The sequence below is a fragment of the Eschscholzia californica genome, unplaced genomic scaffold (genome assembly GCF_041429995.1).
Source record: "Eschscholzia californica isolate CP2 unplaced genomic scaffold, dmEscCali1.0.p SCAF_3, whole genome shotgun sequence".
Classification (NCBI taxonomy): domain Eukaryota; kingdom Viridiplantae; phylum Streptophyta; class Magnoliopsida; order Ranunculales; family Papaveraceae; genus Eschscholzia; species Eschscholzia californica.
The window spans coordinates 1,254,450-1,279,890 of NW_028238420.1; the positions used below are offsets into that span (position 1 = coordinate 1,254,450).

The window sequence follows — 25,441 nt, forward strand, 5'->3', positions numbered from 1 at the left end:
TTGGACTTGTTATGAGGAAGATCTAGAAAACCAGATAAATAATAATGAAAGTGAACAATAACACAGAACAAAAGCATTGTCGTGGTTTGGTCATAAAACCTACTCCACAATATGTTAAACAAGATAACAATGAGCTCTTAAATGGTTTCTCTATATGGAAACATATTCAAGGCACTTTCTTGGGGACTCCTAAATGAGTATTTTTGGCTAGAAATCTAGAGAAAGTAACAAAGACTTGAAGTTGAAGATGACATGATTTTGGAGTGTCATATAAATTATATATCCTTAAACTAAAATGTCTATAAGAAAACTATAAGAAAATATTTGGATTATATAATAACAAATCAATGTATGTACAGTACTGAATGCTTCAAATCAAATGAGCATAACAACTCAAACTAACAAGTAAACATATGACCCGATAAACATCCCAACTAGGTTGACACCTATACCACTACTACTATCATCTCCATGGGTATACACGACAATATCTACAATTTCAAACATATTCCTTCTCAACTTCTCAGCGCGATTCAACATTTGGTTTATGTAAATGATATAACAACATCATTGATGAATGCTTTGCAGGTCTTTCGGGTGTCGAAAATTTTGCTCTTGATAGTGCCATCTTCATCCTCGGTATCCAAATGCATACTTTCCGACTTCAATTCACTACAATGTAGTTATCCCTATTCTTGACTAAAGATTTCCTAAGCTGTATAACAAAAAATATAGTCGATTAGTCAGTCGTATATAACAGAAGAATCAAATTATCATAAGAAATCGGTATACATGAATAAAAAAAAATGAATACTGATTTGATATACTTAATTCTTTCATTAGCAGAGCATCAGTGAGAGAAATCCTTTTAGACTCTTTGTTTTGAGCAGACATCAAGTAGATTATATTAGCTGTTGTTACTTCATCTCTACCATGAGGTACGAAGACGAGATCATACAAGTTGGTGACACCATCAAAGCCCCTCACTTTAACTACACTTCCAGTTTCAAACTCCCTCACTTTAACTACACTTCCAGTTTCAAACTCCCTCAACATTTGATTATATTAGCTGCTGATCTCTACCATGAAAATGTTATGAGTATTGTGTAAAAGTGATTGAAATTGTATATAGTGAGATTACATAGATGAAAATTGCAGGACTGAAAGAGTAATAATGGTTTGAGTACTTGACCCGAAATTCGAATATAGTGAAGGTGAAGCATCTTTTGCTTGTATAGTTCACAGATTCTCCAAAGAATCGGATCTTAAGAAAAAGTAAACACGATTTGTTTTTCTTGTATAGGGTTGTAAGAAGCTACACAGAAGTAACCTCTCTGACTGTGAGATGTATGCTTCGTCCGACCCATGTTCAATGTGCTTCGGTGCCATTCAATTTTCACAAATGAAGGTTGGACGGTCACTTTCTCTGCTTCTAGTACATTTATAAATATATATATATATATATATATATATATATATATATATATATATATATATATATATATATTACATATATAATCTTCTTTCTTTGATCATAACTCGCTCAGGTGCTTTGATATATACTTCTTGATATAAGAGGTTGGTATACGAAGCTAAAGCAGAAGCAGCATGGCCTATTGGATGTAACAAATTCACCTCAGAGGCATTAAGGGGTAGTACTGGTTCCTACCAGAAAGTCGATTTAGGGATCAAAAAGGCAGAAGGCAATGAGGCTCTCATGGCAAAAGAAATCTTTGAGAAAACAAAGGCAAAGTTCCAAAAGTATTCCCAATTTTGAAACCCTAAATATTTGAAACCCACCCACAATTGTAAGAAGTTCATAATATGTAGAAAGGTGAAAGCCAAAAAGAACTTACATCTTCTTCGAGCAAGTTATACTCATCTCCAAATCAATTTATGAAAAAAAAACTCACAATTTGGACTCCAATGGATTTCTGCAAGAAAAAAGCTAACAATTTAGAAAAGAAGAATAAGAACAACAAGAAGTTAGTGGAGAAGATGAATGTCGATTGAGAAGGAATAGAAGAATAAGAACTCACGATTAGTTTCCTCCCAGTCGATTATGTCTGTAAGGTATAGAGAGAGAGTGGAAGAAGACTGATGTTTGGATTTTCTCTTTTGGTCGATATGTTTTGCTTGTAGGGTCAGTTCGCGGGTGACTAATCAGGTTTAGTTACATTAGGGTTAAAAAATAGGTTGGTTAGGTTAGTTTGAGGGTAAAATCGTATTTTTCATTTGCTTAGGGTAAAATAGTATTTTCATCTCAAAAATTTGGTTGTGCTGTTATATTTAACTATTTTTTCGAAAAAGGGAGTCCAAATTGCAACTCTGGAAAAAAGGAGTTCAAACAGCAAGTCGATTTTATGAAAGGGGGTCCAAACAGCAAATCTCCCGCAGATTAAGGTGGCGTTTGTGGTGATTCGTTGTCTAGTGAATTAGATACATCAAAAACACGAATCACAACAAACTACATAGGATGTATGTCTAAAGTATGTCTCAATGTTCTTGTTCTCTATCATTTTTCTATTTCAAAATTGACTAAACGAACAAACATTACCAATTAATTAAAGGTAAATAAAAAAATAAAATAAAAAACTAAACACTAGCCATCTTTCCAAATAATTGTCATGCCAGATAAGTTATGCCAAAAAAAACTCCCAAAAATGTTAGGAATTTTGAATTGGACCACTAAAACATAAACTGGATTTAGAAGTACAATCATTGTTACACTTTGCTCGAATCAATCTCTGCTTCGATGATCGGTGTGTTATGAAAACCATGGCAGTCCTGCTTGATTGCACTGTTTTGTTTCCGTAACAGGAATAATGGGTCCTAGAAAGATTCTCCATAAGTCAAGTATTATAGTTACAAGCATTGCCGCTCCTAATGCATCGATAGCCGCTCTTGGTATATCCCATGAATCGCCCGGTTTTTCATCAATCCTAATTTTCAGTGTTAAAGCCATTCGAGAAAAATTAGAATTAGATCGTAAAGATTTTTCGTTTTTCTTATCAGAAACCAAAATTTATAGCATAAGAGCATGAAATAAAACTATACCTTAGAAACATCGGAAAGCTCACGATGAAGTAAATTGCATAAAATAAGCATCCCACTTTGTACATTATTGCCCGATCCACGAAATCATAGTAAGGAAACTGCACATTTTCACATAACTCATTACTATCATCGATGAACACTATGAGCCACCCAGACAAGATTTCAGAGTACAACTACAAGAACTGAAGTCAACAGTTGGTAGCCCAAGTGGTTCCAAGGTGTTGACATAAACTCCCGAAAGCCCTGGAGGTCCCAGGTTCGAATAACCAGAGAAGGTGGATCTTTGGTTATTGGGATTATTAGGGTATAAATAATGTAGTTGGGCTATAGGCCCAGTCTTATAAGAGTTTGAATGGGCGGTTATCACATCTTTGATGTATCAATGCCAAATGTAATGACTATCGTTGATCGTAGTCAATTTCCAAAAAAAAAATACAAGAACTGAAATGGTATATGTTCATGTATGTACATGCAGACTTCTCACATGATATTACAGTCTTATGGGTCGGGCGAAACACAACCTGTTTCATGCCCCGCTAACCAAACCTTTTATGCAAGAAGGCTGTATGCACAAGTTCCTCTAAAAGCTTTTTCAGAATAGGTAGCAATATATGATTATTTGACCAAAACTAGAACGAAAAATGGAGATAGTGATAAGACGAATAAGAATGCAAAGAAGGATAATTGTGTTTCCACGTACATTAGCGATGGCTACAGTCTCCAGGTACGCTATGAAGTAAGAAAGAGCTAGAATCCAAGCAGCCTTGATAACCCATCGAATTGACTTTGGTAAGCCGGCAGTAGAATGATGTAATCTACGAAGGGTCATGTTTGAAGCCACGTGGTAAAATAAGAAGCAAACATGAGTAAGGAAGAACGTTGTATGTGGTATCTGCGCAGAATCAACAGTATAAGTAAAACGGAAGGCGAAAAACGCGTATATTAGCTAAAACTTCTGGAGAAATCGCAGAATAAGTATAAACAACATCAAAGTCCTAAATACATCCAAAATTATTATTTCTTGTAGCTTACGTTGTTCATCTTCCATGACGGAAATGTATATGAAGCTCCCAACACTGTGAAGAAGTAGTGTGTCCAGAAGTAGTTCCCGACATAACTGAAAATTACATTCCAGATACTGGCCTGAAACAAGAGAAACCTTATAATTGATTTCCATCAAGAAGTTGGGCTTCTTAAAGGAAAATAATATGAAATTTAATCTCCCCAAAGAGCAGAGGAAAAAAGTAATGCCAAATAAGGTAATCTTTTTACTACTAGAAAAAAGAAAAGGTAATTCAGATGGGTAAATAGACAGGCAACGATTTACTAGTCGGAGGGCAAAGTGATCATTGATGAAAATCCCACTCACAGATATGGCTTCCAAACTTGGGTGTTTCAAATGTTTAAAGTACGTAAGAAGCACGTACCTTCACCCAATAGCGATCCTTCAAAGGCAAGCCACTATCGACCTGCATTACCGAAACATGAAACTTTAAGGTATAGGTAAACAAAGTGAGTAGGGTATTAAAGCTTTCCCTATGGTAGGAATCTGAATAGTGAGACTTTTCCATTGCTAGGGTATACCCATCAAGGACGGAAGCTACATTTTTCGAAATGGATATCTCAGCTGATCAATTCCATGAGAAAACATTCTAGAATATCAATTATAAACGTAACAATAATCGAGAACATAATAATAAAATTGAAACCCAAAATCGGCTTTAGCCTCGACTGACTAAGACCTAAATAGAAAGAAGTCCTAGCATGGGCTGCAAAAGAAAGTACTTCTCCTTGAAGAAGTAATAACAAATTGCCTTTATACAAGTAAGAGAACTCGATGATTTACCTTCCCGGGGAAGAGAAGTGGTATCAGAAAAGAAGGAACTGCTGATATGAGTCCCAAAAGCAGGTACTCCAACTCAGTGAATCTCTGTCAATCATGGTAGAGTTGCATTACTATTTGATTCTGTCAGAAAGTAAAATATGAGAGCTGAAGTTCACTATCCGAAAGTAAGAAACTCTTAACACCATATAGGTGATCGTTTTCGTGTCTATTAACATTTCTCATAAGCAACAATGATGTATGAAAATGAACACAAAAATCAAAAGGAAACACAATAGACGGCAAGATGGAAAATTATCGAGACAAACTAACTCAATCATCCTTCACAACACTCTGTAATCGGATATTTGACTTAGTGATCCCAAATTTGTTCCTTGTTCAAAATAAAAAGCTCAAAAGATCGTGGAAACCCAATAACATTTCATCTCAATTCAACTAGTATCTCCACTACAGTTTCATAAAAGAACAACATTGATATAAAAGAAATACTACCAAATTGACTTCGTGATCGGATATTTGACTTAGTGATCCCAAATTTGTTCCTTGTTCAAACTAAAAAGCTCAAAGATCATGAAAACCCAATAACATTGCATCTCACATTCTCAATTCAACTAGTATCTCCACTACAATTTCATAAAAGAACAACATAAATATTGAAAAAATATCAAATTCAACATCACAATGTTCAGATCCATTAACTACCCTCATTTTAAATACCCATCTTATGTTCAACCAATATCAGATTAAGTTCAAAAAAAATCTCCAAATGCACATTACCCTAAATTAGATGACTAGTTAAACAATGTTAATTATGACTAAAAACTACTAATTCATAAGTTTCCAAATATTTGAAATTGGATCCATAAAATAAACTAAGAGAGGTGGGTTTAGAGAGCAAACCTCATATAATTTGAATGGAACAACAATTCCAAGACAAAGGGTGAGCCAAAAAGGAGTATAAAGAAGGAAAAACATTTCTCCCCATCTCTTACTAGGATTTGAAGCTAACCATAGATTAGTTGAACGATTAGATGGAGTATGACGACCACGACGACGAGAATCCAATCCTGCTTAAAAAAGAAAATGACCCAAACAAGAAAATCAAATTTCTAATCGGTTAAACCCTATGAATTCGTATGAATAATTGACAAAAACAAGAAATTGAGTGAGGTTTGAGATTTGGGTTATTACCTCCCATTGGATTTCTCGAAGTTCTAGCTGAGTAGAGAAGAGGACTGAAGAGTGGATCTTGGAAAACTGGGGGTAGTGGTTGGGGACATTGGGGGACATTTTCATGTCCCCCAATGTCCGTGTTATTGGTTGGGGACATTTGAAATGTCCCCAAATGTCCGTGTTATTGGTTGGGGACATTTCAAATATCTCCAAATGTCCCCAAATGTCCGTGTTATTGGTTGGAGACATTTCAAATGTCCCCAAATGTCTGTGTTATTCGTTCGGGACACGAAATTAGGGACATTTCAAGACAAATTGTTTTTGGGGACATTTGGAGACATTTTAGTGCAAATTTGGAGAGCTTTTGGAGAGAAAATGTCTCTCAAAATATGGAAGACACTTGGGGACATTTGAGTAAGGAAGATAATAAAAATAATTATTATTACCAAATCATATTATAATAATATTATCTTATTATTATATTACTATATTATTGTATTATTATTATTATTATTATTATTATTATTATATTATTATTATTATATATTTGAGTAAGGAAGGTAATAAAAATAATTATTATTATCAAATCATATTATTATATTATTATAATATTATCTTATTATTATATTACTATATTATTGTATTATTATTACATTATATTATATTATATTATATTATATTATATTATATTATATTATATTATATTATATTATATTATATTATATTATATTATATTATATTATATTATATTATATTATATTATATTATGTTATATTTGGAAATATTAATTAATTTTTTTATTTCATATGGTAAGACAGTAATAATATTAAAAAATAATAAATATCAACTAAATATCTATCAATGTCCACAGATATTCACGGATGTCTACGAAAGTCGAAAAATATATATTTGGAAATATTAATTAATTTATTTATTTCATATGGTAAGACAGTAATAATATTAAAAATAATAAATATCAACTAAATATCTATCAATGTCCACAGATATTCACGGATGTCTACGAAAGTCGAAAAATATATTTTCAAAGTAGTAGGGCAAATTTATTTCGTATGATTAGACAATAATGATTACATTAAAATAATAAATGTCTACCAACTGCCATCAATGTCCTCAGATATCCACAGATGTGCACAAAAGTCGAAAAATATATTATTGAAACATGAGTACAAATATATTATTTCATATGGTTTGACAATAATAATAATATTAAAATAATAAATGTCTACCAATTATCCTTCAATGATGAGATAATAATAATAATAATAATAATAATAATAATAATAATAATAATAATATCCACTACACATTTTGTCCATGGATTCAATATGTTGAAATGTCCCCAGGACATTTTGTCCATGAACCAAATGTCTTGAAATGTCTCTGAGACATTTTGTCTATGAATCAAATGTCCTGAAATGTCCATAAAGACATTTTGTCTACGGACAAATGTCCCGAAATGTCTTGAAATGTCTCTGGAACATTTTGTCTCTGAGTGTCCTCCAATGTCCTGAACCACTACCCCCTAAGTAGTACCCGTAAGAAATGTCCATTTTTAGTGGAGTAGCATAACGTTAGTGCGCTCACCATTTCTATTATATACACTCACATCTAAAGCATTTTTGGTTCAAGTTAAAGGACATACGAGTGTGTCGGGTAGAAATCGTGAAGTGTATGTAAAATTTCCCTTAATGAATTGAATTTGTCCTCATCTGATAACTGGGCCACTTAAGAAGCCCATTAAAAATACATGGTCAGGCCTTCTAATGGCACCTCCAATATCCAGGTACAAACCATATACTTTTTTTTTTTTTTTGATGATGAAATACCATATACTTAATAATTGGTGGAGGAAAATATTACAATTTTTTTCCTGAAATATAACAGTACATTTTTGGACTTATTTTACGTTTGAAATGATCTTGATTTTTTTTCACACTATTAAGATTTGGATTCTTTGAATTTCTTAAATAAACTATCTTAGATCTTGTTAGTGGAGTTTCGATTGATGGAGAAGGAGGGATTTTGGGAGGTTTATCAGCTGATAGACTAAAACCCCTGATCTCTAGAGAAGGAATACTCGAAAATGTTGAATTTGACTGTTTGAACTTTGGAGAATTGGATTGGAACTCGAATTTGAATATTTGAACTGAAATTTGGAGAGTTATCGTTATCGTAATGTTCTAAAGAGTATATTCCTCTCACATGATTTTATTGTAATATAAAATAAGGTACTATCTTTTTATTTACTTCAAATGAGTGAGTTGAGGAGAGATGGGTGAATAAATAAGGAAGGATTTGATTCATGTGAAGGATCACAGGTTGCATATATATACTTCAAAAGAGTGAGTTCAAAACTTTGACTCATGAACTCACGTGTTTCTCACATTACTTTGATCCAAACACTAGGAAAAAAAAAACCATTTCACTATATCTTTTATCTTGATTATATCGGGGAGGAATCAATATTAGTACTTTAAACAGAAATTGGGAGACAAAATTTGTAAATATTGCTTTACGCGTTAGTTTTGTTGTGTGGCCTCATTTATGACTAACAAGTCATTTTGGTCCTCATAAATATCTGATACCTCATTTTGGCTTTCAATATTCACGAAATTTTATTTTTCGGAGATTTAATATTATAGCGTTTTTGTAGACTTATTGTTTTACTTTTTATCCACGTCATCTCCACTTCATTCTTTTCAATCACATTTTTTCGACGTCAGGTCAGTGGTCGACAATTTTTTCAGACTATCTTCAAATATATATTTTTCTTTTCTTTCTACTCATCTTCTCCCACCATCACTGTCAACTCCACTGCGATCGTATTTTTTCAGAAATACTTATTTTTATGTTGTAGACGGAATCTAAGGGGGGGGGGGGTAGTGGAGCAAGACTTTCGCGGACTCTCAAGAGTCCGCGTAAGTCTGAGGCATTCAAATCCAGACATTTGAGAGTCCACGAAAGTCTGAGGCATTCAAATCCAGACATTTGAGAGTCTATGAAAGTCCGAGGCATTCGATTGTAGACAAAATATGTCCCAGACTTTGGTGGACTTCATAGTTTGATGAATTTGTGAAGGATTTGGGACAAATTTGGAAGCCAAAATGTCTTTCAAAAAACAAGAGACATTTGAAGTCCATCATGTGATCAAACAACAATAATAATATTAAAATAATAAATGTCTACCAAATGTCCATCAATGTCCACAAATATTCACAGATGTTTACGAAAGTCGAAAAATATATTTTTGAAATGTTAGTATAAATATATTATTTCATGTGATTAAACAATAATAATAATATTAAAATAATAAATGTCTACCAAATGTCCATCAATGTCCACAAATATTCACAGATGTCTACGAAAGTCGAAAAATATATTTTTGAAATGTTAGTATAAACATATTATTTCATGTGATTAAACAATAATAATAATATTAAAATAGTAAATGTCTACCAAATGTCCATCAATGTCCACAATATTTACAGATGTCTACGAAAGTCGAAAAATATATTTTTGAAATGTTAGTATAAATATATTATTTCATGTAATTAAAAAATAATAATAATATTAAAATAATAAATATCTACCAAATGTCCATCAATGTCCACAAATATTCACAGATGTTTACGAAAGTCGAAAAATATATTTTTGAAATGTTAGTATTAATATATTATCTCATGTGATTAAATAATAATAATAATATTAAAATAATAAATGTCTACCAAATGTCCATCAATGTCCACAAATATTCACAGATGTCTACAAAAGTCGAAAAATATATTTTTGATTAGCACAAATATAATATGCATTACACATTTTGTCAATGGACTCAAGATCTTAAAATGTCCCCAGGACATTTTGTCTATGGATCAAATGTCTTGAAATGTCTATAAAGACATTTTGTCTACAAACTCTCAATGTCTTGAAAATGTCTATGAACACATGTCGTCTATAATAACTCATCCGAAATGTCTTGAAATGTCTACGGGACATTTTGTCTATGTCTACGGGACATTTTGTCTATGAAAGTCTGTGAAAGTCCCACTCCACTACCCCTAAATAATCAATGGAAAGAATTCAAACATAGCTAGGGAGTCATGCTCATTCTAAACCAACAAATTTCAAAGACAACTCTTTATAATTGACTGAGACCTTCATCTTAGTAATCATCATCATAATTGACTGAGACCTTCATCTTAGTAATCATCATCTTATTTCATCTCTCTTGATTCTAGATTTTTAAACATGATTGATTGAATATTTAATTCAGGTAGAAGCAGTAAAAACTGTGAACTTTGTCCCACTTCCATCCAGTTGCCCATTCATGAATACAGTTTTTTCATAGCTGTTATTTGTACGGTAACGTGAACTGTCTCACGCCATTTAAAAACACAACAAAAACACATCTCTCTCTCTCTCTTACGTCATCTTGAACTCATCACCGTTGATATTACCTATTACTAATTATATTAACGCAAATCTCGAGACACATAAATAGTAGTACTACTCATCTTAAACACCTGAATCTTCTCCTATTGGTCAAAATTTGAAAATAATCATTAAATGGTAATGCCACGTGTATATTAACTACGGTGTCAAATCCGTAAATTTTAACTTATCGATTTACGAGATGACGTGAGAATCAGATTATGTCATTAATGACGATGTTACCCTTCGGTGTTGTGTGTAATTTCAGTTTTGTTGGACCCTACCTACATATCAGGTAAATTGAAGTTGTCGGTTCACGCATGGCTTGAGCCTTGTGGTCCGATCATACACATTTATGAAAGAACCATGCTAGGCTACAGAGTCGAAGTTTTTCATAGATTTACAGGATAGGAATGGTCTCTTTTTCCGACAACTCACTCTCTCTCTGTACGTCTTTGACCGAAAAATGTTCGTAAACCAACTTTATATTTTTCGTTTGGCGAAATTAACTTTAGATTATTTATATTTTGTACACAATAGAGTAGTACATATTTAGTAAGCCTATAACCATTTGAAGTTACATTACTGTAAAATTCTACTACGTGTGTCCTATACGTGGTCATAATTACTTCATTGTTTAGATGTAATTAACGATTTTATTCATGACAATCCATGATATGCGATATCTCAATGCCTTGTGAATTTTGATAAGAGCCACTTCTTTTACAGATATCTAACATGAACTCCAAAATATACAGACTAGACTAAAAATATACATCTTTCAACAAAAAAAAACTAAAAATATAAAACTGAAGGTAGATAAGATTTGACAGAAACTAGGTCAAATATGCTAGTGCAGGGTGAATTAGATCGCATACCGCTCTCTTTAGGGTCATGTTGTAGGCGATGATTGATCAACCATTGGTTGACGCGTAGTTTTAGATAAAAAAGGCTTATCTTTGCCTCTCTTCGTCCTATCTCCTCCAACCACCACAACCACCGTCTCCATGCCACTACCATCTTCATTTACCTATTTCTTTTTCTCTTTAAGCTAAGTTTTAACTGAAGCTTCAACCAAGGCTAAGCTTTCATGTTTTAATCATCATATGGTGTGCTTTAGGTATTAGATTTGAACATAAGCTTCAAGACCAAACTTACTTATCTAGTGGAAGTTATAATTTGAAGCATGAAACTCCAGCCATCAATGTGGCGAGAGTTTCAACCGATTGAAGAATCGGCCAAACTAGGGGATTTCACGTTTTTCCATTCGGGAATAGATGATTAGGTAAATCCTATTGATTGCAGTTTTCTCCCGACCTCGGGGAAACATGAAAAAAAGGTCGAAACTCTAGTTTCAATCGAAGAATTGGCCAAATTGAGAGGTTCAATCAGCTAAAACTTGTGTTAGAGCTAAGGTTTCACATTTGAAACTTCGATTGACTGGAGTTCTAATTGAATCCTCATATGGAGAGAGAGAATATCAGACAGTGGGAGATATAGGACGAGAGAATGAAAATGGTGGTGGTGGTTGTTCGTTGGACGAGAGATAAATAAAAAATAGCCGGTTTCTCGCCATGAAGTAAGAGACAACACAAAAAGTAATACTTTGGATACGTATGGTAAAAAGGAAAGTAAAATATTGACAAATGAAATTATGGTGTTCGATGCCAATTTGTAAAGTTTTTTAGATTTTGGCCTACCCGACAGGCATTACAAAGATATTGATATCAATACGATGTCATAAACACGATAACATCCGAATTTAAACTTCATAAAAACTGAGGGCCTAAAGTCCAACGAAACTACTAGCCCAAAGCCCATTTAACTAATTCATTGATTTTCAAGTTCAGTAATACTGGATTTTCACTTTCATATGATAGAAACTGGAACCTAGGACATTCTTATAGGGCAATATATGCACTTTCAAGTTATTAGTGTCAATTTACAACCTTGAACACATATAGATGTAAATTTTTATATGTAGTCCCAAATTAGGGAGCCAAATTGGAGATTACCCTTTTCTTTAATACTAGGAGTTATATTGGTCAGCGGACAGAGACGTGGACCTTAGGGCTTCGGATATTTTGATGGAGTAAAAAGGACACTTTAGTAATTGTCAAATTAGGAAATAATTTCACTGACGGAAACAAAAAGGTCGGCAATTGTCGGCAGTTAAAGCAGGAGATTAGAGCGGCAAAAATACCACATTAACGTTCAAAACAAAAAGTTATTGGGTTAATTCTATTTTGGCTCCTCATATTGGACTATTTCACTTAAATAACCCCACAATAATTGGGTTAGTTCTCTTTTGACCCCCATATTATGACCAATTCACCTAAATACCCTCATGTTGTTACTCTAAAATAACTAGATCTATTTTCGTTATGACGAGCATTCGGAAGAGTCATGACGTTTGTACCCAACATAGATTAAATAAAGAAAGTACAACCTAAATTGAGGGAGCACATATCCAGACATGCAACAATCATAAAAAACATTTGGGGGTTTTCTCGTGTAGTATTGCATCCACTCAGTAAACCTAAGGTTATAAGATAAAAAGGCTGTAGAGGTGAAATTATATCATTTATTGACTATGTTATTAGGGTATAAATAATCCATTTAGGTTAGTTCCTGCAACCTTTAGGGTATATGAAGGTCTTTACATAGTTTCATGACAGTTATTAGAGTATTCCAACATTATGATGAATCCAAACCAAATGATGCATGATTTTCCACTGTACTAAAGTAATCTTGATGTTTAAGAGAGCCCATAAAGAGACTCTTAAAAGCCATCAGTCTAGTACACACACTGCTACCTTTACTTTAATCGTACCATAAAATATAGTATGAGATAATTGAAGAAAGTAAACTACTGTCTCCAAAGATCGAACATTCGATATCTTAATCTGTCAGAGAGTTCCCTAATTATGAGTTATTAGTAGATGTTGTGAATTTGTAACAACTTCTCGCTCACATTGTGACAAAAAGTAAAAGTAAAGTTGGTATTTTAGAGTGATCAAAGAGTAATTATTTTTACAAACCAAGGGCTACTCAGAAATATGGGGTTCATTTTAGTAAATTAGACACAATGTGAGTCTCAAGTAAAATAAACCCAAAGTAATTCACTATTTCCACCCTTTCGTACGGCTTTTATAAAAAAAAAACAATAAAATCTGTTCCTTTCTTCCCTCTCTTCTTTCTCTCTCTAAAAGCTGTCTTCTTTCCACCACGACGACATTTTCGCTCCTCCACGAGTACCAATTGAAAACCCCCAACCTAATTACGAGATTCACAGATTGGCCAATGCGATGGAGAAAAAAATGTTCACAATAAAAAACCATCAGTCCACTACATACACTGCTACCTTTACTTTAATCGTACAATAAAAATGTTTAAGAGAGGCCATAAAGAGACTCTTAAAAGCCATCAGTCCACTACATACACTGCTACCTTTACTTTAATCGTACCATAAAATATAGTATGAGATAATTGAAGAAAGTAAACTACCGTCTCCAAAGATCGAACCTTCGATATCTTAATCTGTCAGAGAGTTCCCTAATAATGAGTTATTAGTAGATGTTGTGAATTTGTAACAACTTCTCTCTCACATTGTGGCAAAAAGTAAAAGTAAAGTTGGTATTTTAGAGTGATCAAAGAGTAATTGTTTTTACAAGCCAAGGGCTACTCAGAAATATGGGGATCATTTTAGTAAATTAGACACAATGTGAGTCTCAAGTAAAATAAACCCAAAGTAAAGTAATTCACTATTTCCACCCTTTCGTACGGCTTTTATAAAAAAAAAAACAATAAAATCTGTTCCTTTCTTCCCTCTCTTCTTTCTCTCTCTAAAACTCTCTCTCTAATCTCTCTCTAAAAGCTGTCTTCTTTCCACCACGGCGACATTTTCGCTCCTCCACGAGTACCAATTGAAAACCCCCAACCCTAATTACGAGATTTACAGATTGGCCAATGCGATGGAGAAAAAAAATGTTCACAATAAAAAACCCTAACTAAATTTTTCTCTATATTTCTTCTGAACTCTCAGAATGCTTCCACATTAGCAGTTTCCCCTTACAAAATTATGGTTTTCCTGGTACGTTTTTCCTTCTTCAACCCTAATTTCCCTTATTTTCTCATTTCCTTCTAGTTGAGTGTCTTCTGCGTTTTTTTTCCTCCTGAATCTGATATTTTGTGTCTCTTCATTGAGCAGAGATTGCTCTTCATTTCTTTTTCATAAATTTTCGATCTTCATTCTTCATTTTGATGGTTGGATCGAAGATTTTGACCAAAATGCAGTTTATTTCTAGTTTCTGTATGAACTATAATGGTGTTTATGAGATCTATTAGTTGTATAATTGTATGTACTTGATTACTTATGAGTAATTACTTTCAATTTTAGATTGAGTTTGATATTGTTGAAGAAACTTTATTCACTTTGACCAATAATTAAAGGGATTTTTCTTATTTAGAACTAATAGTTTCATTTTTTTTTGGTGCAGGTAAGCCATAATTGAACATTCATATCTGTTGGGAGTAATGGATGTTGCTGAGGTTGAAGAAAGCCTTTTCGCAGCTAGTGATGCAAAGGTATTAAAAAACCTAAATTTTGTACCAATATGCAGAAACAACAAATGGGTAACCAAAAAACTTACTATAAATGGATGTGATTATTTTTGGTCCTTATTGTTATAGCTCATGGATTTTTCATTTGAGAATATCTTATTCTCTCGAAGCTCTTAGTGAATGTTGTCAATCGTAAATGGGAGGATGGGGTGGTCGTCTGAACTCTGAAATTTCTATACCTGGCGTACCTAATAGAATTAGAAACTCAAGAGTCAAGAACAAAATTTGATGAAGTAAATGTCGAGGTTACAATTAGCCTACAACACCTTGAAGCTTTTCTGTAATAAATACAGAAGAAGATTCGCTTATGAAGTTTGCGTATATAACATAAGAGCATCTCCGATGCAAATCTCAATTTTAGAAACTCGGAGTGCCATGTAAGATTTTTTGAGTTTTTTGTTTAGAAATCTTCTCCAATGCAAAACTCAACTAAGATCTTAAAGATGACGTGTCGAGGGTGGAATAGAGGTATTTAAAGAGGACACTTTAAAAACTCAAAATAGAGTGTCCTCTTGCGATATCTCTGACTGTCCAACTCATCAATATTTGAATTTGAGCCAATAGAAATCAAGTCTTTGTATATTTGTAAAATAACTAATTATTTATTTACAAAAATAACTATGCCACATAAGTAAAAAAAAAAAAACAAGTTCGGAGACATACAAGAATTGAGGATCTCTATTTTTGCCACCTAGGGACGAGAACCTCAATTGGAACTTGACAAATAGGACTAATTGAGATTTTTTTGAGTTTGCTTTGGAGATGCTCTAATATTCCGAACGAGTTTTGTAGAATTAACAAACCCACTAATTCATTTTTATGTTTATTTTTATAGTTTATTTAATCGAGGTAAATGATTTATTATTGTCGTGACAAATGCAGTTACATGGACAAATGTGTAGAGTGCTTTCCGGGATTGTATGTAAAATTTTAGGAATATTTCCGGTCTTAGAAGCATCTCGACCAAGGAGCAAATCGGGTATCCAGGCCTTATGTTCAGTCCATGTTGCACTTGAGAAGGCCAAAAATCTTCTTCAGCATTGCTCAGAGTGTAGTAAGCTTTACTTGGTATGTCACTTCCCTTTCCGATCTGTGTGGGCCTATCAGGGCATCAAACTATTTACAACTGTTTTTTTCTTTTAGAATGGATGAATAATTTATGTTCTATTTCTCTGCACAATGAGTAGTCTCTCGCATTTTTAAATTGAAATTTTGAAGTTGTTTTTAATTGATAATATCTATTTCTTAGGCTATAACAGCGGACTCTGTTCTCCAAAAATTTGAGAAGGCAAGATCTGCTCTTGGGGATAGTTTAAAGCGTGTTGAAGATATCGTTCCACAGTCTGTTGGTTGCCAGGTAACGATTCTGCAACTTAGTTTGTTAATTCTAATGTAATTTAATATTCCTTTACTTGGTCTTTCGCGACTTTTTGCATTTTCATTTCGTTAGTGCTGCAATATAGTTTAGAAGTGTTCAAACACTTATTGTGGTAATGCAAACCCACAGCTCTGATTGGGGTTTATGATTTTGATGAAGAACCTTTCTTTTTGCCGATGTCTTTTTTTCCTTTTATGAATCACCTGCAATTTCTCTGAATTTCTTAAGATTGGCAGTATTGGTTTTTGCCTATTGATTCTTGTTCTGGGTATTATCAATTTTTGTTGCTGAAAGAAATGACCTGTACTCTTTTATTGATCTCATCCTTTCTAGATTTCGGAGATTGTAAATGAACTTGAAGCAACTGTATTTGCACTTGACCCATCAGAGAAACAAGTTGGAGATGAGGTCATTGTACTACTCCAGCTGGATAAGAAACTTAACAGTAACTATAATGACAACAATGAGCTTGAAACATTTCATCAAGCTGCCTCAAGGCTTGGCATTACTTCTTCAAGAGCGGCTCTCACGGAGAGAAGAGCTCTCAAGAAGCTTATCGAAAGAGCCCGTCTCGAGGAAGATAAAAGAAAGGAGTCCATTGTCGCATACCTATTACATCTCATGAGAAAATATTCCAAGCTATTCAGAAGTGAGTTTTCAGATGACAACGATTCTCAAGGATCGGCTCCTTGTTCTCCTACTATACAGAGTTCCGAGGATGGAGTTGGGGCTAGGGCAAACGGCCAAGTCTTTGACAGACAACTTTCAAAGCTGTGTTCTTTCAATTTTAAACCTAGAGGCAAGAGATCAGGGCCAATGGCAGTACCACCAGAGGAGTTGAGATGTCCAATCTCGTTACAGCTTATGTATGATCCTGTCATAATCTCGTCTGGGCAAACCTATGAGCGTGCTTGTATTGAAAAGTGGTTCAGTGACGGGCACAGTACCTGTCCCAAAACTCAGCAGCAACTTGACCATCTCATTTTAACACCAAATTACTGTGTGAAAGGTCTCGTTGCTGGTTGGTGTGAACATAATGGCATCCCTTCCCCTGGCGGACCTCCTGACTCACTTGATCTCAATTATTGGAGACTGTCATTATCAGAGTCTGACTCCACAAATTCAAGATCTGTTGGAAGTGTCAGCCCTTCTAAGTTGAAAGGAGTTAAGGTGGTTCCTCTAGAAGATAGCATTGTTGAGGAAGTCAATGAGGATGAAGTATCAGATATATCGAGCAAGAACTGCGAAGTGGGCATGATCGGAAGGTATAAAAGCTTACTAGCTAGTTTACGTGATGGGGGAGATATGAGGATACTGTGCCGAGTGGTAGAACAAATTAGACGCTTATTGAAGGATGACAAAGAAGGTAGAATGTTTATGGGGGCCAACGGGTTGGTTGATGAGCTAGTAAGGTTTTTGAGTTTAGCTCTCCAGGAAGGGAATAGAAGTGCTCAAGAAATTGGAGCCATGGCTCTTTTCAACCTTGCTGTAAATAATAACAGGTGCGTAGCAAATGAACTGCTTAATTTGTTAATGATTCTTTATATGTATGGGTATGCTTCTTTGTCCTAACTCGTTATTCATATTTTCTCAGGAACAAGGAGTTCATGTTATCAGCAGGAGTAATTCAATTATTGGAAGAAATGATTCTCAATCGAGAGTCATCTGGATCAGCTTCTGCCCTCTATCTTAACCTTTCATGTCTAGAAGAAGCAAAACCTATAATTGGATCGAGTCAAGCAGTTCCTTTCTTAGTCCAGCTCCTACGAACAGATTCTTCAACACAGCAAAGCAAACTCGACGCGCTCCACACTCTCTACAACCTCTCAACACACTTGCCCAATATACCCCACCTCCTCTCTGCAGGCATCATTGATGGGCTCGGATCTCTCCTCGCGGATCACATGTGGGTTGAAAAGACAATCGCTGTCTTTATAAACTTAGCCTCAAATAAATCAGGCCAAGCAGAAATGGGTTCAGACCCAAGCCTTATTAGTCAACTTGCTGTTATATTAGATATCGGGGAACCAGCTGAGCAAGAACAAGCTGTTTCACTTCTTCTAATCTTATGCAACGGAGACGAAAAATGCAGCGATTTGGTGTTGCAGGAAGGGGCAATACCTTCACTAGTATCGATTTCAGTGAACGGAACAAATCGAGGTAAAGAAAAAGCACAGAAACTTCTAATGTTGTTTCGAGAACAACGCCAGAGAGATCCATCCCCTGTTAAGATTAAGCCGGAACAGAAACAACAACAACAGCAACAAGATAGTAGAAATGTGAACTTACCGGTGGAAGAAACGAAGGCGCCCTATAAATCAACCTCGAGAAGATTGGGAAGAGGTTGGAGTTCTATATGGAAGAGTAAGCCATTTTCAGTTCATCAGTATTAGATTTATATTTATCTATTCTGATTAGCTATGTAAAGTCATTTCCTTATCTTTTTCTTTTGAGCATTTATTTATTCCTTAAGAAAAGAAAAGGAAAGAGATGTACAGGTTGCTGGAATGCTTGTAATTTTGTTCTCTTTTCAATTTTCTTGATTTTGGGTAAAGATAAATTGTATATTCCATCGTTGTTGTTATATTACTACTATTCCATGAGCACTTTGAATCTCTCCCCCTCATGGGTTGATTTCCCAGATTTGCATGGTATCTTATTCTTATCTTGTAGGATAAAGAAACAAGCCCGTCTAGCTCAGTTGGTAGAGCGCAAGGCTCTTAACCTTGTGGTCGTGGGTTCGAGCCCCACGGTGGGCGTGATATGTAAATTTTTTGTTATGCCGATGGACCAGGATTGAGGGCATTCAATGTCAAATTATATGGATATAATTTATAGATTTTGTAGTACATTAAAAATCTAATTGTCGAAAATCCATTAAACTATTCCTCTGGAAGTGCTGCACTAACAGTCTCCCTGTTAGAGACAAAATTGGCAAATCCATTGGCAACACTTATCAATGCGTTTTCTGCGAAGATCGTGAAACTTCGTCACATGTTCTCCTTCATTGCAATTTTGCTCGAGCTATTTGGCTACACTTTAACATCAGAACCAACAACTTTTCCACGTTGATGGAGTGGATTATGTACTGGCATACTCTGGATGAAACGTATATGGCCTTTTTGGCCAAAATAATGTGATTTATTTGGAAAGCTAGATGTGAGAAGTGCTTTGGAAAGAAAGAACTCTTGCCCATGCAGATCATTAGGATGATTCAAAGTTACACCACAAGCATCCATGATGAAAAGACTCCCAAACGCATTGAACCTTCTCCAACATGACAGCCTCCGCCTCAACCATTTCTCAAAATTAACGTCGATGCCTCCTTCAGTAATTACTCGGCCCCAGCCGGCATTGGTTGCATTATTCACGATGAGCACGGAGACTTTATAATAGCTAAGGCGGACACCATTAGGGGCCAAACTGCGGAGGAATGCGAATGTTTGGCAATCTTGAGAGCAGTTCAATGGGCGTCTGAGCTCAAAATTTCTCATCTTATGATTGAAAGTGATAACAACAACTTGATCAATCACCTACAGGATAAGAGAAATGATATCAATTGGCAATCATTAAATCACATGGAAGACATTAGAGCTCTTCGCATTAGCTTTGATCAAATACAATTTCATTTCGGCCCGAGATCGATCAATACTCTAGCGGATGCTTTAGCAAAGTGAGGGAGGAAATATGAGGTCAGACGCATGTGGCACTCGAAGGAGAGGATGATGTCGGAACTGAAGCAGTAGTTTGTTTTTGTTTTGCTTGGTTGGTTTTTCCCTTCAATAACAAAAAAAAAAAGAAAAGCTTAAATTGTTGAGGTATACTCCAAACCTCCATGGAGGTCCAGTTCAATCCTGAGAGGAGTGAAATTTTTTATATTATTGAATTTAAGATTATTAGGGTAATTAATAATATCGTTGGATTTTAAACATGTTCTTATTAAATTTGGTAGTATCGTGCTTATCACATCTTTGATGTATCAACGCCTTTGTAATGACTCATACTTCGTACTCAATTTCCAGAAAAAGAAACTCTACTATTGTAAAATTTCACGATAGAAAATTGAAGAGATAAGTGAGATGCATGGAAATCGAAACACAAAAGGGTAGAGAGATTTCACATGAAAGGGTGGGAGAGTTTTTTTATTGAAAGGAACGGCTGGAGATCTTAGGCCGTGCATACCACGAATCCTTATGTACCGACTCCCACGGGGGCCGGGCCAGGACATTAATTTAGGTATACAAAACGCCTCTTGTGGGTGTTCTCTTTTCACGTAATGTCTTTTTTTTTTACAAGACATGTAATGTCCTTTTTTTTTGGCCAGCGCTTTGGGGAAAGCTAAAAAGTTTCCGGGGTGTGAAGACTTGGTCAAAAATTGGTCAATTTTGTTTGACAATTTTATTTGGGGGAAAGCAAAATACTTCTCCACCTCACCTCTATCTTCTCCGATTAGGTCACCGGCCGGAAAATTTTCCGGCCGGCGACCATTAAATTTTTTTTTTTTTTCCTCTCTCTCTCTCTAGAAACTCCGGCGAAGGGGTTTCCCTTCGTCGGAGTTCCGGTCTGTTCTTCAACAGATCCGGTCTTCAACAGACCACTTCCGGTCTGTTCTTCAACAGACCGGGACTCCGGCGAAGGGAAACCCCTTCGCCGGAGTTTTTAGAGAGAGAGAGTGAAATTTTTTTTTTTTTTTTTTTAATGGTCGTCGGCCGGAAAATTTTCCGGCCGGCGACCAAATCGGAGAAGACAAAGAGGTGAGGTGAGGTGGAGATAGAGTGAGGTGAGGTGGAGAGAGAGTGAGGTGAGGTGGAGATAGATTGAGGTGAGGTGGAGTGTTTATTTTTATTTCCCCTTAAAATTTATTTCCCCGGAAAATCTTTAAAATTTTACATATTCCCTTTAAAATTTCACACCCCGGAAACTATTTAGCTTTCCCCAAAGCGCTGGCCTTTTTTTTTTATCTTTCTTTTGATGAACATTTTGTTCTTCATCATGTGTATTTGACTTCCAATTATCTGGTTCACATGAAATTAAAGAGAACCTAAGTTATCTTTTTTAGATGACTTTTTTTTGTGTCGAAATTTTACTTAGATGACTCGAACAAAATTAAATAGGGTTATTTCCCAAATGACCCCCAACTTTGTGACCAGCTTCCTGCCTAGCCCCCTACTTTAGAAATAATTCCCGTATGGCCCTCTTTTTCCGTTATATTTAACATTCCGTTACTCTCTTTCCTTCATCTCATTTTCTCTCTCTGCCAAGTCACCTATCACGCCACATCATCATCTTCACCGGTGAAAGTCGCCGGCCGGTCAATTTTCCTGCCGGCGGCCTTCAAACATAAAAAAAAAATTACACTCTTCACTTTTAAATTTTTTTTTTTTTTTTTTTTTTCTGAAAAACTTTCTTCTCTTTCTAGATCTGGTGAATCAGATCTGGTTCACACGATCAATGGCTTGCGAACAGACCTTCAAGGTCTGTTCGCAGGCCATTAATGGCTTCCGAAAGAGACCTTCGAGGTCTGTTTCGCAGCCCTTTAATGGCTTCCGAAACAGACCTTGAAGGTCTGTTTTGCAGGGCTTCAATGGCTTCCGAAACAGACCTTGAAGGTCTGTTTTGCAGGGCTTCAATGGCCTGCGAACAGACCTTGATCTGGTGAACCAGATCTGATTCACCAGATCTAGAGAGAAGATCAAGGTTATGCTAAAAATAATTTTTTTTTTTGAAGAGAGAGAGAGAAGAGTTCAATTTTTTTTTTTTAAAGGTCACCGGCCGGAAAATTGGCCGGCCGGCGACCTTCACCGGTGAAGATGATGATGTGGCGTGATAGGTGACTTGGCAGAGAGAGAAAATGAGATGGAGGAGAGAGAGTAACAGAATGTTAAAGATAACGGAAAATGGGGGCCATACGAGAATTATTGCTAAAGTCCTGGCTAGGCAGGAAGCTGGTCACAAAGTTCGGGGCCATTTGGGAAATAACCCAATTAAATATATTGAAATTTTATCTCAAAATCATCCAAAGTTATGGCCAATGTCCCTACACAAACAAAAGAAAACTAGTCTATGGGTGTAAATGTAATTATGGTCACATTTCAGGGCACTTCACGTCATTTTCTCTTCTAAAACCTCAGTTCCTTCGTGAAACGAAAAACCCTCTTTCGTCGCTATAATATAAATACCCCTTTCACTTAACCAAACGACTTTCTCTCTCCACTTTCCATTTTTTGTCTCTCTACCTGCCTCCGGAGAATTCAGACTTCTTCTCAAAGATGGCCGGAATTTGTCGCCTGAGAACAACAGCTCACCGTCTATTGCGACAATTCGGTCAAGATCAGAGACGATCATATGGAGCAGCGGCTGTTCAGATACAATATGATGATGATGAAGATGATATCTATGAAGATGAACGTCACTATTTTAAAAATCGGAACCAGATTTTGATGTCAAAATTGGAGGAATCGGAAGGATCAATCTCAGGAAGAGGAGTTCAATGGGTTTTCATTGGTAACCCAACATCAAAAAAACATCTTTACGCTGATAAACTCTCAAAGCTTCTTCAAGTTCCTCATATTTCTATGGGAAGTCTCGTTCGTCAAGAGCTTAACCCTCGTTCTTCTCTCTACAAACAGGTTCTTTAACTTTCTCTCTCTAAATCCGATTCATCAATTTTCATTGTTTATTGATCAAATTAGGATTTAATTTGTTCCCAACATTTGGGAAAAATTAGGAGATTTTCCTAATTAGAACATGAGAGTTAGGTAATTTAGGGTACTTTGTTTTCCAAGTGCATCTTTGATCTCTTAGGTTAGGAGCTCTTGAATCGACGGCTAAAAATCAATAGTCGAACCCTAGTTCAGGTTGTTTGGGGAAGAGCGTAACAGGTGGCTGACAGAGTTGAGGTGACTTTTGGTTCCATGGAGGGGTATTTTCGTAATTTCGTTTGAAACCCTAATTATCAATTTTCTGGTGGTTGACTTGTTGGTTGTTTGCTTGGTGGATGCTAGTTTCTTTCCCAGGGGAGGAGTGATAGATTTGGTATTTCATATCCGTCAAGAAATTATTATTACAATTATGATAGAAGAGGCTACAAAAGTAGACTTACCTTACACTTAAATAGGAATCTATCGTCGTCCATTTGAGTTGACTTGATAAATGATAATGGAGACCATTAATCTCATGTACGTCTGGAGTAGACTTTGACTTGTAGGATTGTAGCCTCTTCTAGCATTCCTCTATATCTTAGCAATGTAATCCAAGCAATATAGTGCACGCCTCGACAGACGACTCGACTGAATGATTGTCTCCTAAAGTTGGTTGGGTGCAAGCGTGGTCTGGAAAGAATTCGTATGAGTGATGACCTATGAGAAACTATGAGAATAATGTTAGGTTTTAGATCTTAGGGTGAACAACCATTTACTTTCTAGAAAGGTCGATGAAGTAATTTTTCTATAGATCAATTACTCGGTGATGTGATGAAACCATAACCGTATTTACGTTGTTTTTTGACAGGTGGCAAATGCAGTGAACCAAGGGAAGCTAGTCCCAGAGGATATAATCTTTGGGTTGTTGTCGAAAAGGTTGGAAGAAGGGTTTAATAGAGGGGAAACTGGTTTTATTCTCGATGGGATTCCTCGAACTAGAATTCAAGCTGTAAGTTCGATTACTTCTCTATTTGATTGTGTCAAATCTATCAAATTCAGCCTAGTAATCTTTTATTTGTTATGGAGGAAGATATAAAGGTTGCTCTTTGTTTCATTAATTTTGTTGCAGGAAATCTTGGACCAAATTGCCGATATTGATCTAGTTGTGAATTTTAAGTCCACAGAGGAATGCTTAGTAAAGAAACATATGGGAAGTGGAATATGTTCTTATTGTCAAGATTCTGTTTGCATTGGAAATTCAGTATGTGGAGGTGCGAATCTTCATTTACAACATACTCAGTTGAATTCCACCCAAGACGATAATAATGCTCGGAAGGAAAAGCTCAGGATATACTCAGAGCAGGTAAATTCTATTTCTGCATAAGTGGCACCTATTTTCTTAAACCTTTTAAAACAACCCTCGTAGTATAAAATGTGTTGGTTGTCTCTTCGATTTAAGTTCTAAGTCTCTATCAACGACCCCCTCGCCCTCCTTTAACTTTTGAAATCACTGGTTGTGGGTCGATTTTGAACCCGAAGTGTGAGAAAAAAAATGTTTTCAGCACGACCTATTTATGTTCCCTTGCCCCAGTCGGAGAGTCTCTTTCGTACATAATTAATCATCTTGCCGTTTTCACCATGGATTAGGTTTTTACAACCGAACCACATAATCTCTTATTGTGTTCTTGTGTATGATTGATCATCTCTATCAATTTTTTTGTTGGTTTCTTGTGTTCTACCTTAACCAACTCTAATCTCTCGCTCTCTCAGAGAAAACCATTAGAAGATTACTACAAAAAGCAGAAAAAGATTCTTGACTTTCAAGTGGGCAGTGAAGTCGGCGAAACATGGCAAGGGTTAGTAGCTGCATTACATCTGCAGCATGTAAATGCAGTTCATTCAACACAGAAATTGACAGCATAATCTGGTGGATTTCGGCACTTCCAGTAACCTGGTATCTTTCCCTTCATAATATATATATATATATATATATATATATATATATATATATATGCAGTTTTGGCAAATGATTTTAGTAAGTACAAAACAGTATAAGAAGAACCCAGAGATGTCTGAAGTTTTCTACATTTAGCATCTTTTGGGTTCTAAGATTTTGTATTGAAGTTTTCTTTTCGGTTATGAGTGTATCTGATTTTCGAATTTGTGAGTTTCGAATTTGTTTTCCGGCTATATGAAATAAAGACAGTATTTACCATTGTTGATTAATGAAAACTCTTCGGCAAGCTTTTTGGATAACATCGGAAACTTCTAAAC

At 35.4% G+C, this 25,441-nt stretch overlaps 3 protein-coding genes and 1 non-coding gene across 5 annotated transcripts; 3 read left to right on the forward strand and 1 right to left on the reverse strand.

Moving 5' to 3' along the window:
* Positions 1-2,588: 2,588 nt before the first annotated feature.
* On the reverse strand, positions 2,589-7,700 carry CPI1 (cyclopropyl isomerase). Its single transcript, XM_086671059.1, has 9 exons — positions 7,614-7,700; positions 6,092-6,157; positions 5,801-5,967; positions 4,904-4,987; positions 4,485-4,526; positions 4,090-4,200; positions 3,758-3,949; positions 3,058-3,155; positions 2,589-2,942 (listed from the first exon to the last, which is right to left on the reverse strand). The coding sequence occupies exons 1-9, from the start codon at positions 7,642-7,644 to the stop codon at positions 2,768-2,770; spliced, it is 966 nt and encodes a 321-aa protein (XP_086527185.1). The 5' UTR covers positions 7,645-7,700; the 3' UTR covers positions 2,589-2,767.
* A 6,607-nt stretch (positions 7,701-14,307) lies between these two features.
* LOC147547520 (U-box domain-containing protein 45-like) lies at positions 14,308-19,080 on the forward strand. Its single transcript, XM_086667436.1, has 6 exons — positions 14,308-14,618; positions 15,025-15,112; positions 16,031-16,216; positions 16,398-16,505; positions 16,860-18,028; positions 18,121-19,080. Exons 2-6 carry the CDS (start codon positions 15,062-15,064, stop codon positions 18,917-18,919), a joined length of 2,313 nt encoding a protein of 770 aa, XP_086523562.1. The 5' UTR covers positions 14,308-14,618; positions 15,025-15,061; the 3' UTR covers positions 18,920-19,080.
* Positions 19,081-19,212: 132 nt separating this feature from the next.
* On the forward strand, positions 19,213-19,285 carry TRNAK-CUU (transfer RNA lysine (anticodon CUU)). Its single transcript has one exon. It is a non-coding gene; the product is annotated as a tRNA-Lys (tRNA).
* A 3,394-nt stretch (positions 19,286-22,679) lies between these two features.
* LOC147547522 (putative adenylate kinase 7, mitochondrial) lies at positions 22,680-25,327 on the forward strand. Of its 2 annotated transcripts, XM_086672359.1 has the most exons (5): positions 22,680-23,155; positions 24,036-24,176; positions 24,297-24,530; positions 24,938-25,138; positions 25,173-25,327. In XM_086672359.1, the coding sequence occupies exons 1-4, from the start codon at positions 22,796-22,798 to the stop codon at positions 25,088-25,090; spliced, it is 888 nt and encodes a 295-aa protein (XP_086528485.1). In that variant the 5' UTR covers positions 22,680-22,795; the 3' UTR covers positions 25,091-25,138; positions 25,173-25,327. The 2 variants fall into 2 exon arrangements, with proteins under 2 accessions (XP_086528485.1, XP_086528484.1); XM_086672358.1 differs by having other exon boundaries at positions 24,938-25,327.
* Positions 25,328-25,441: the final 114 nt, after the last annotated feature.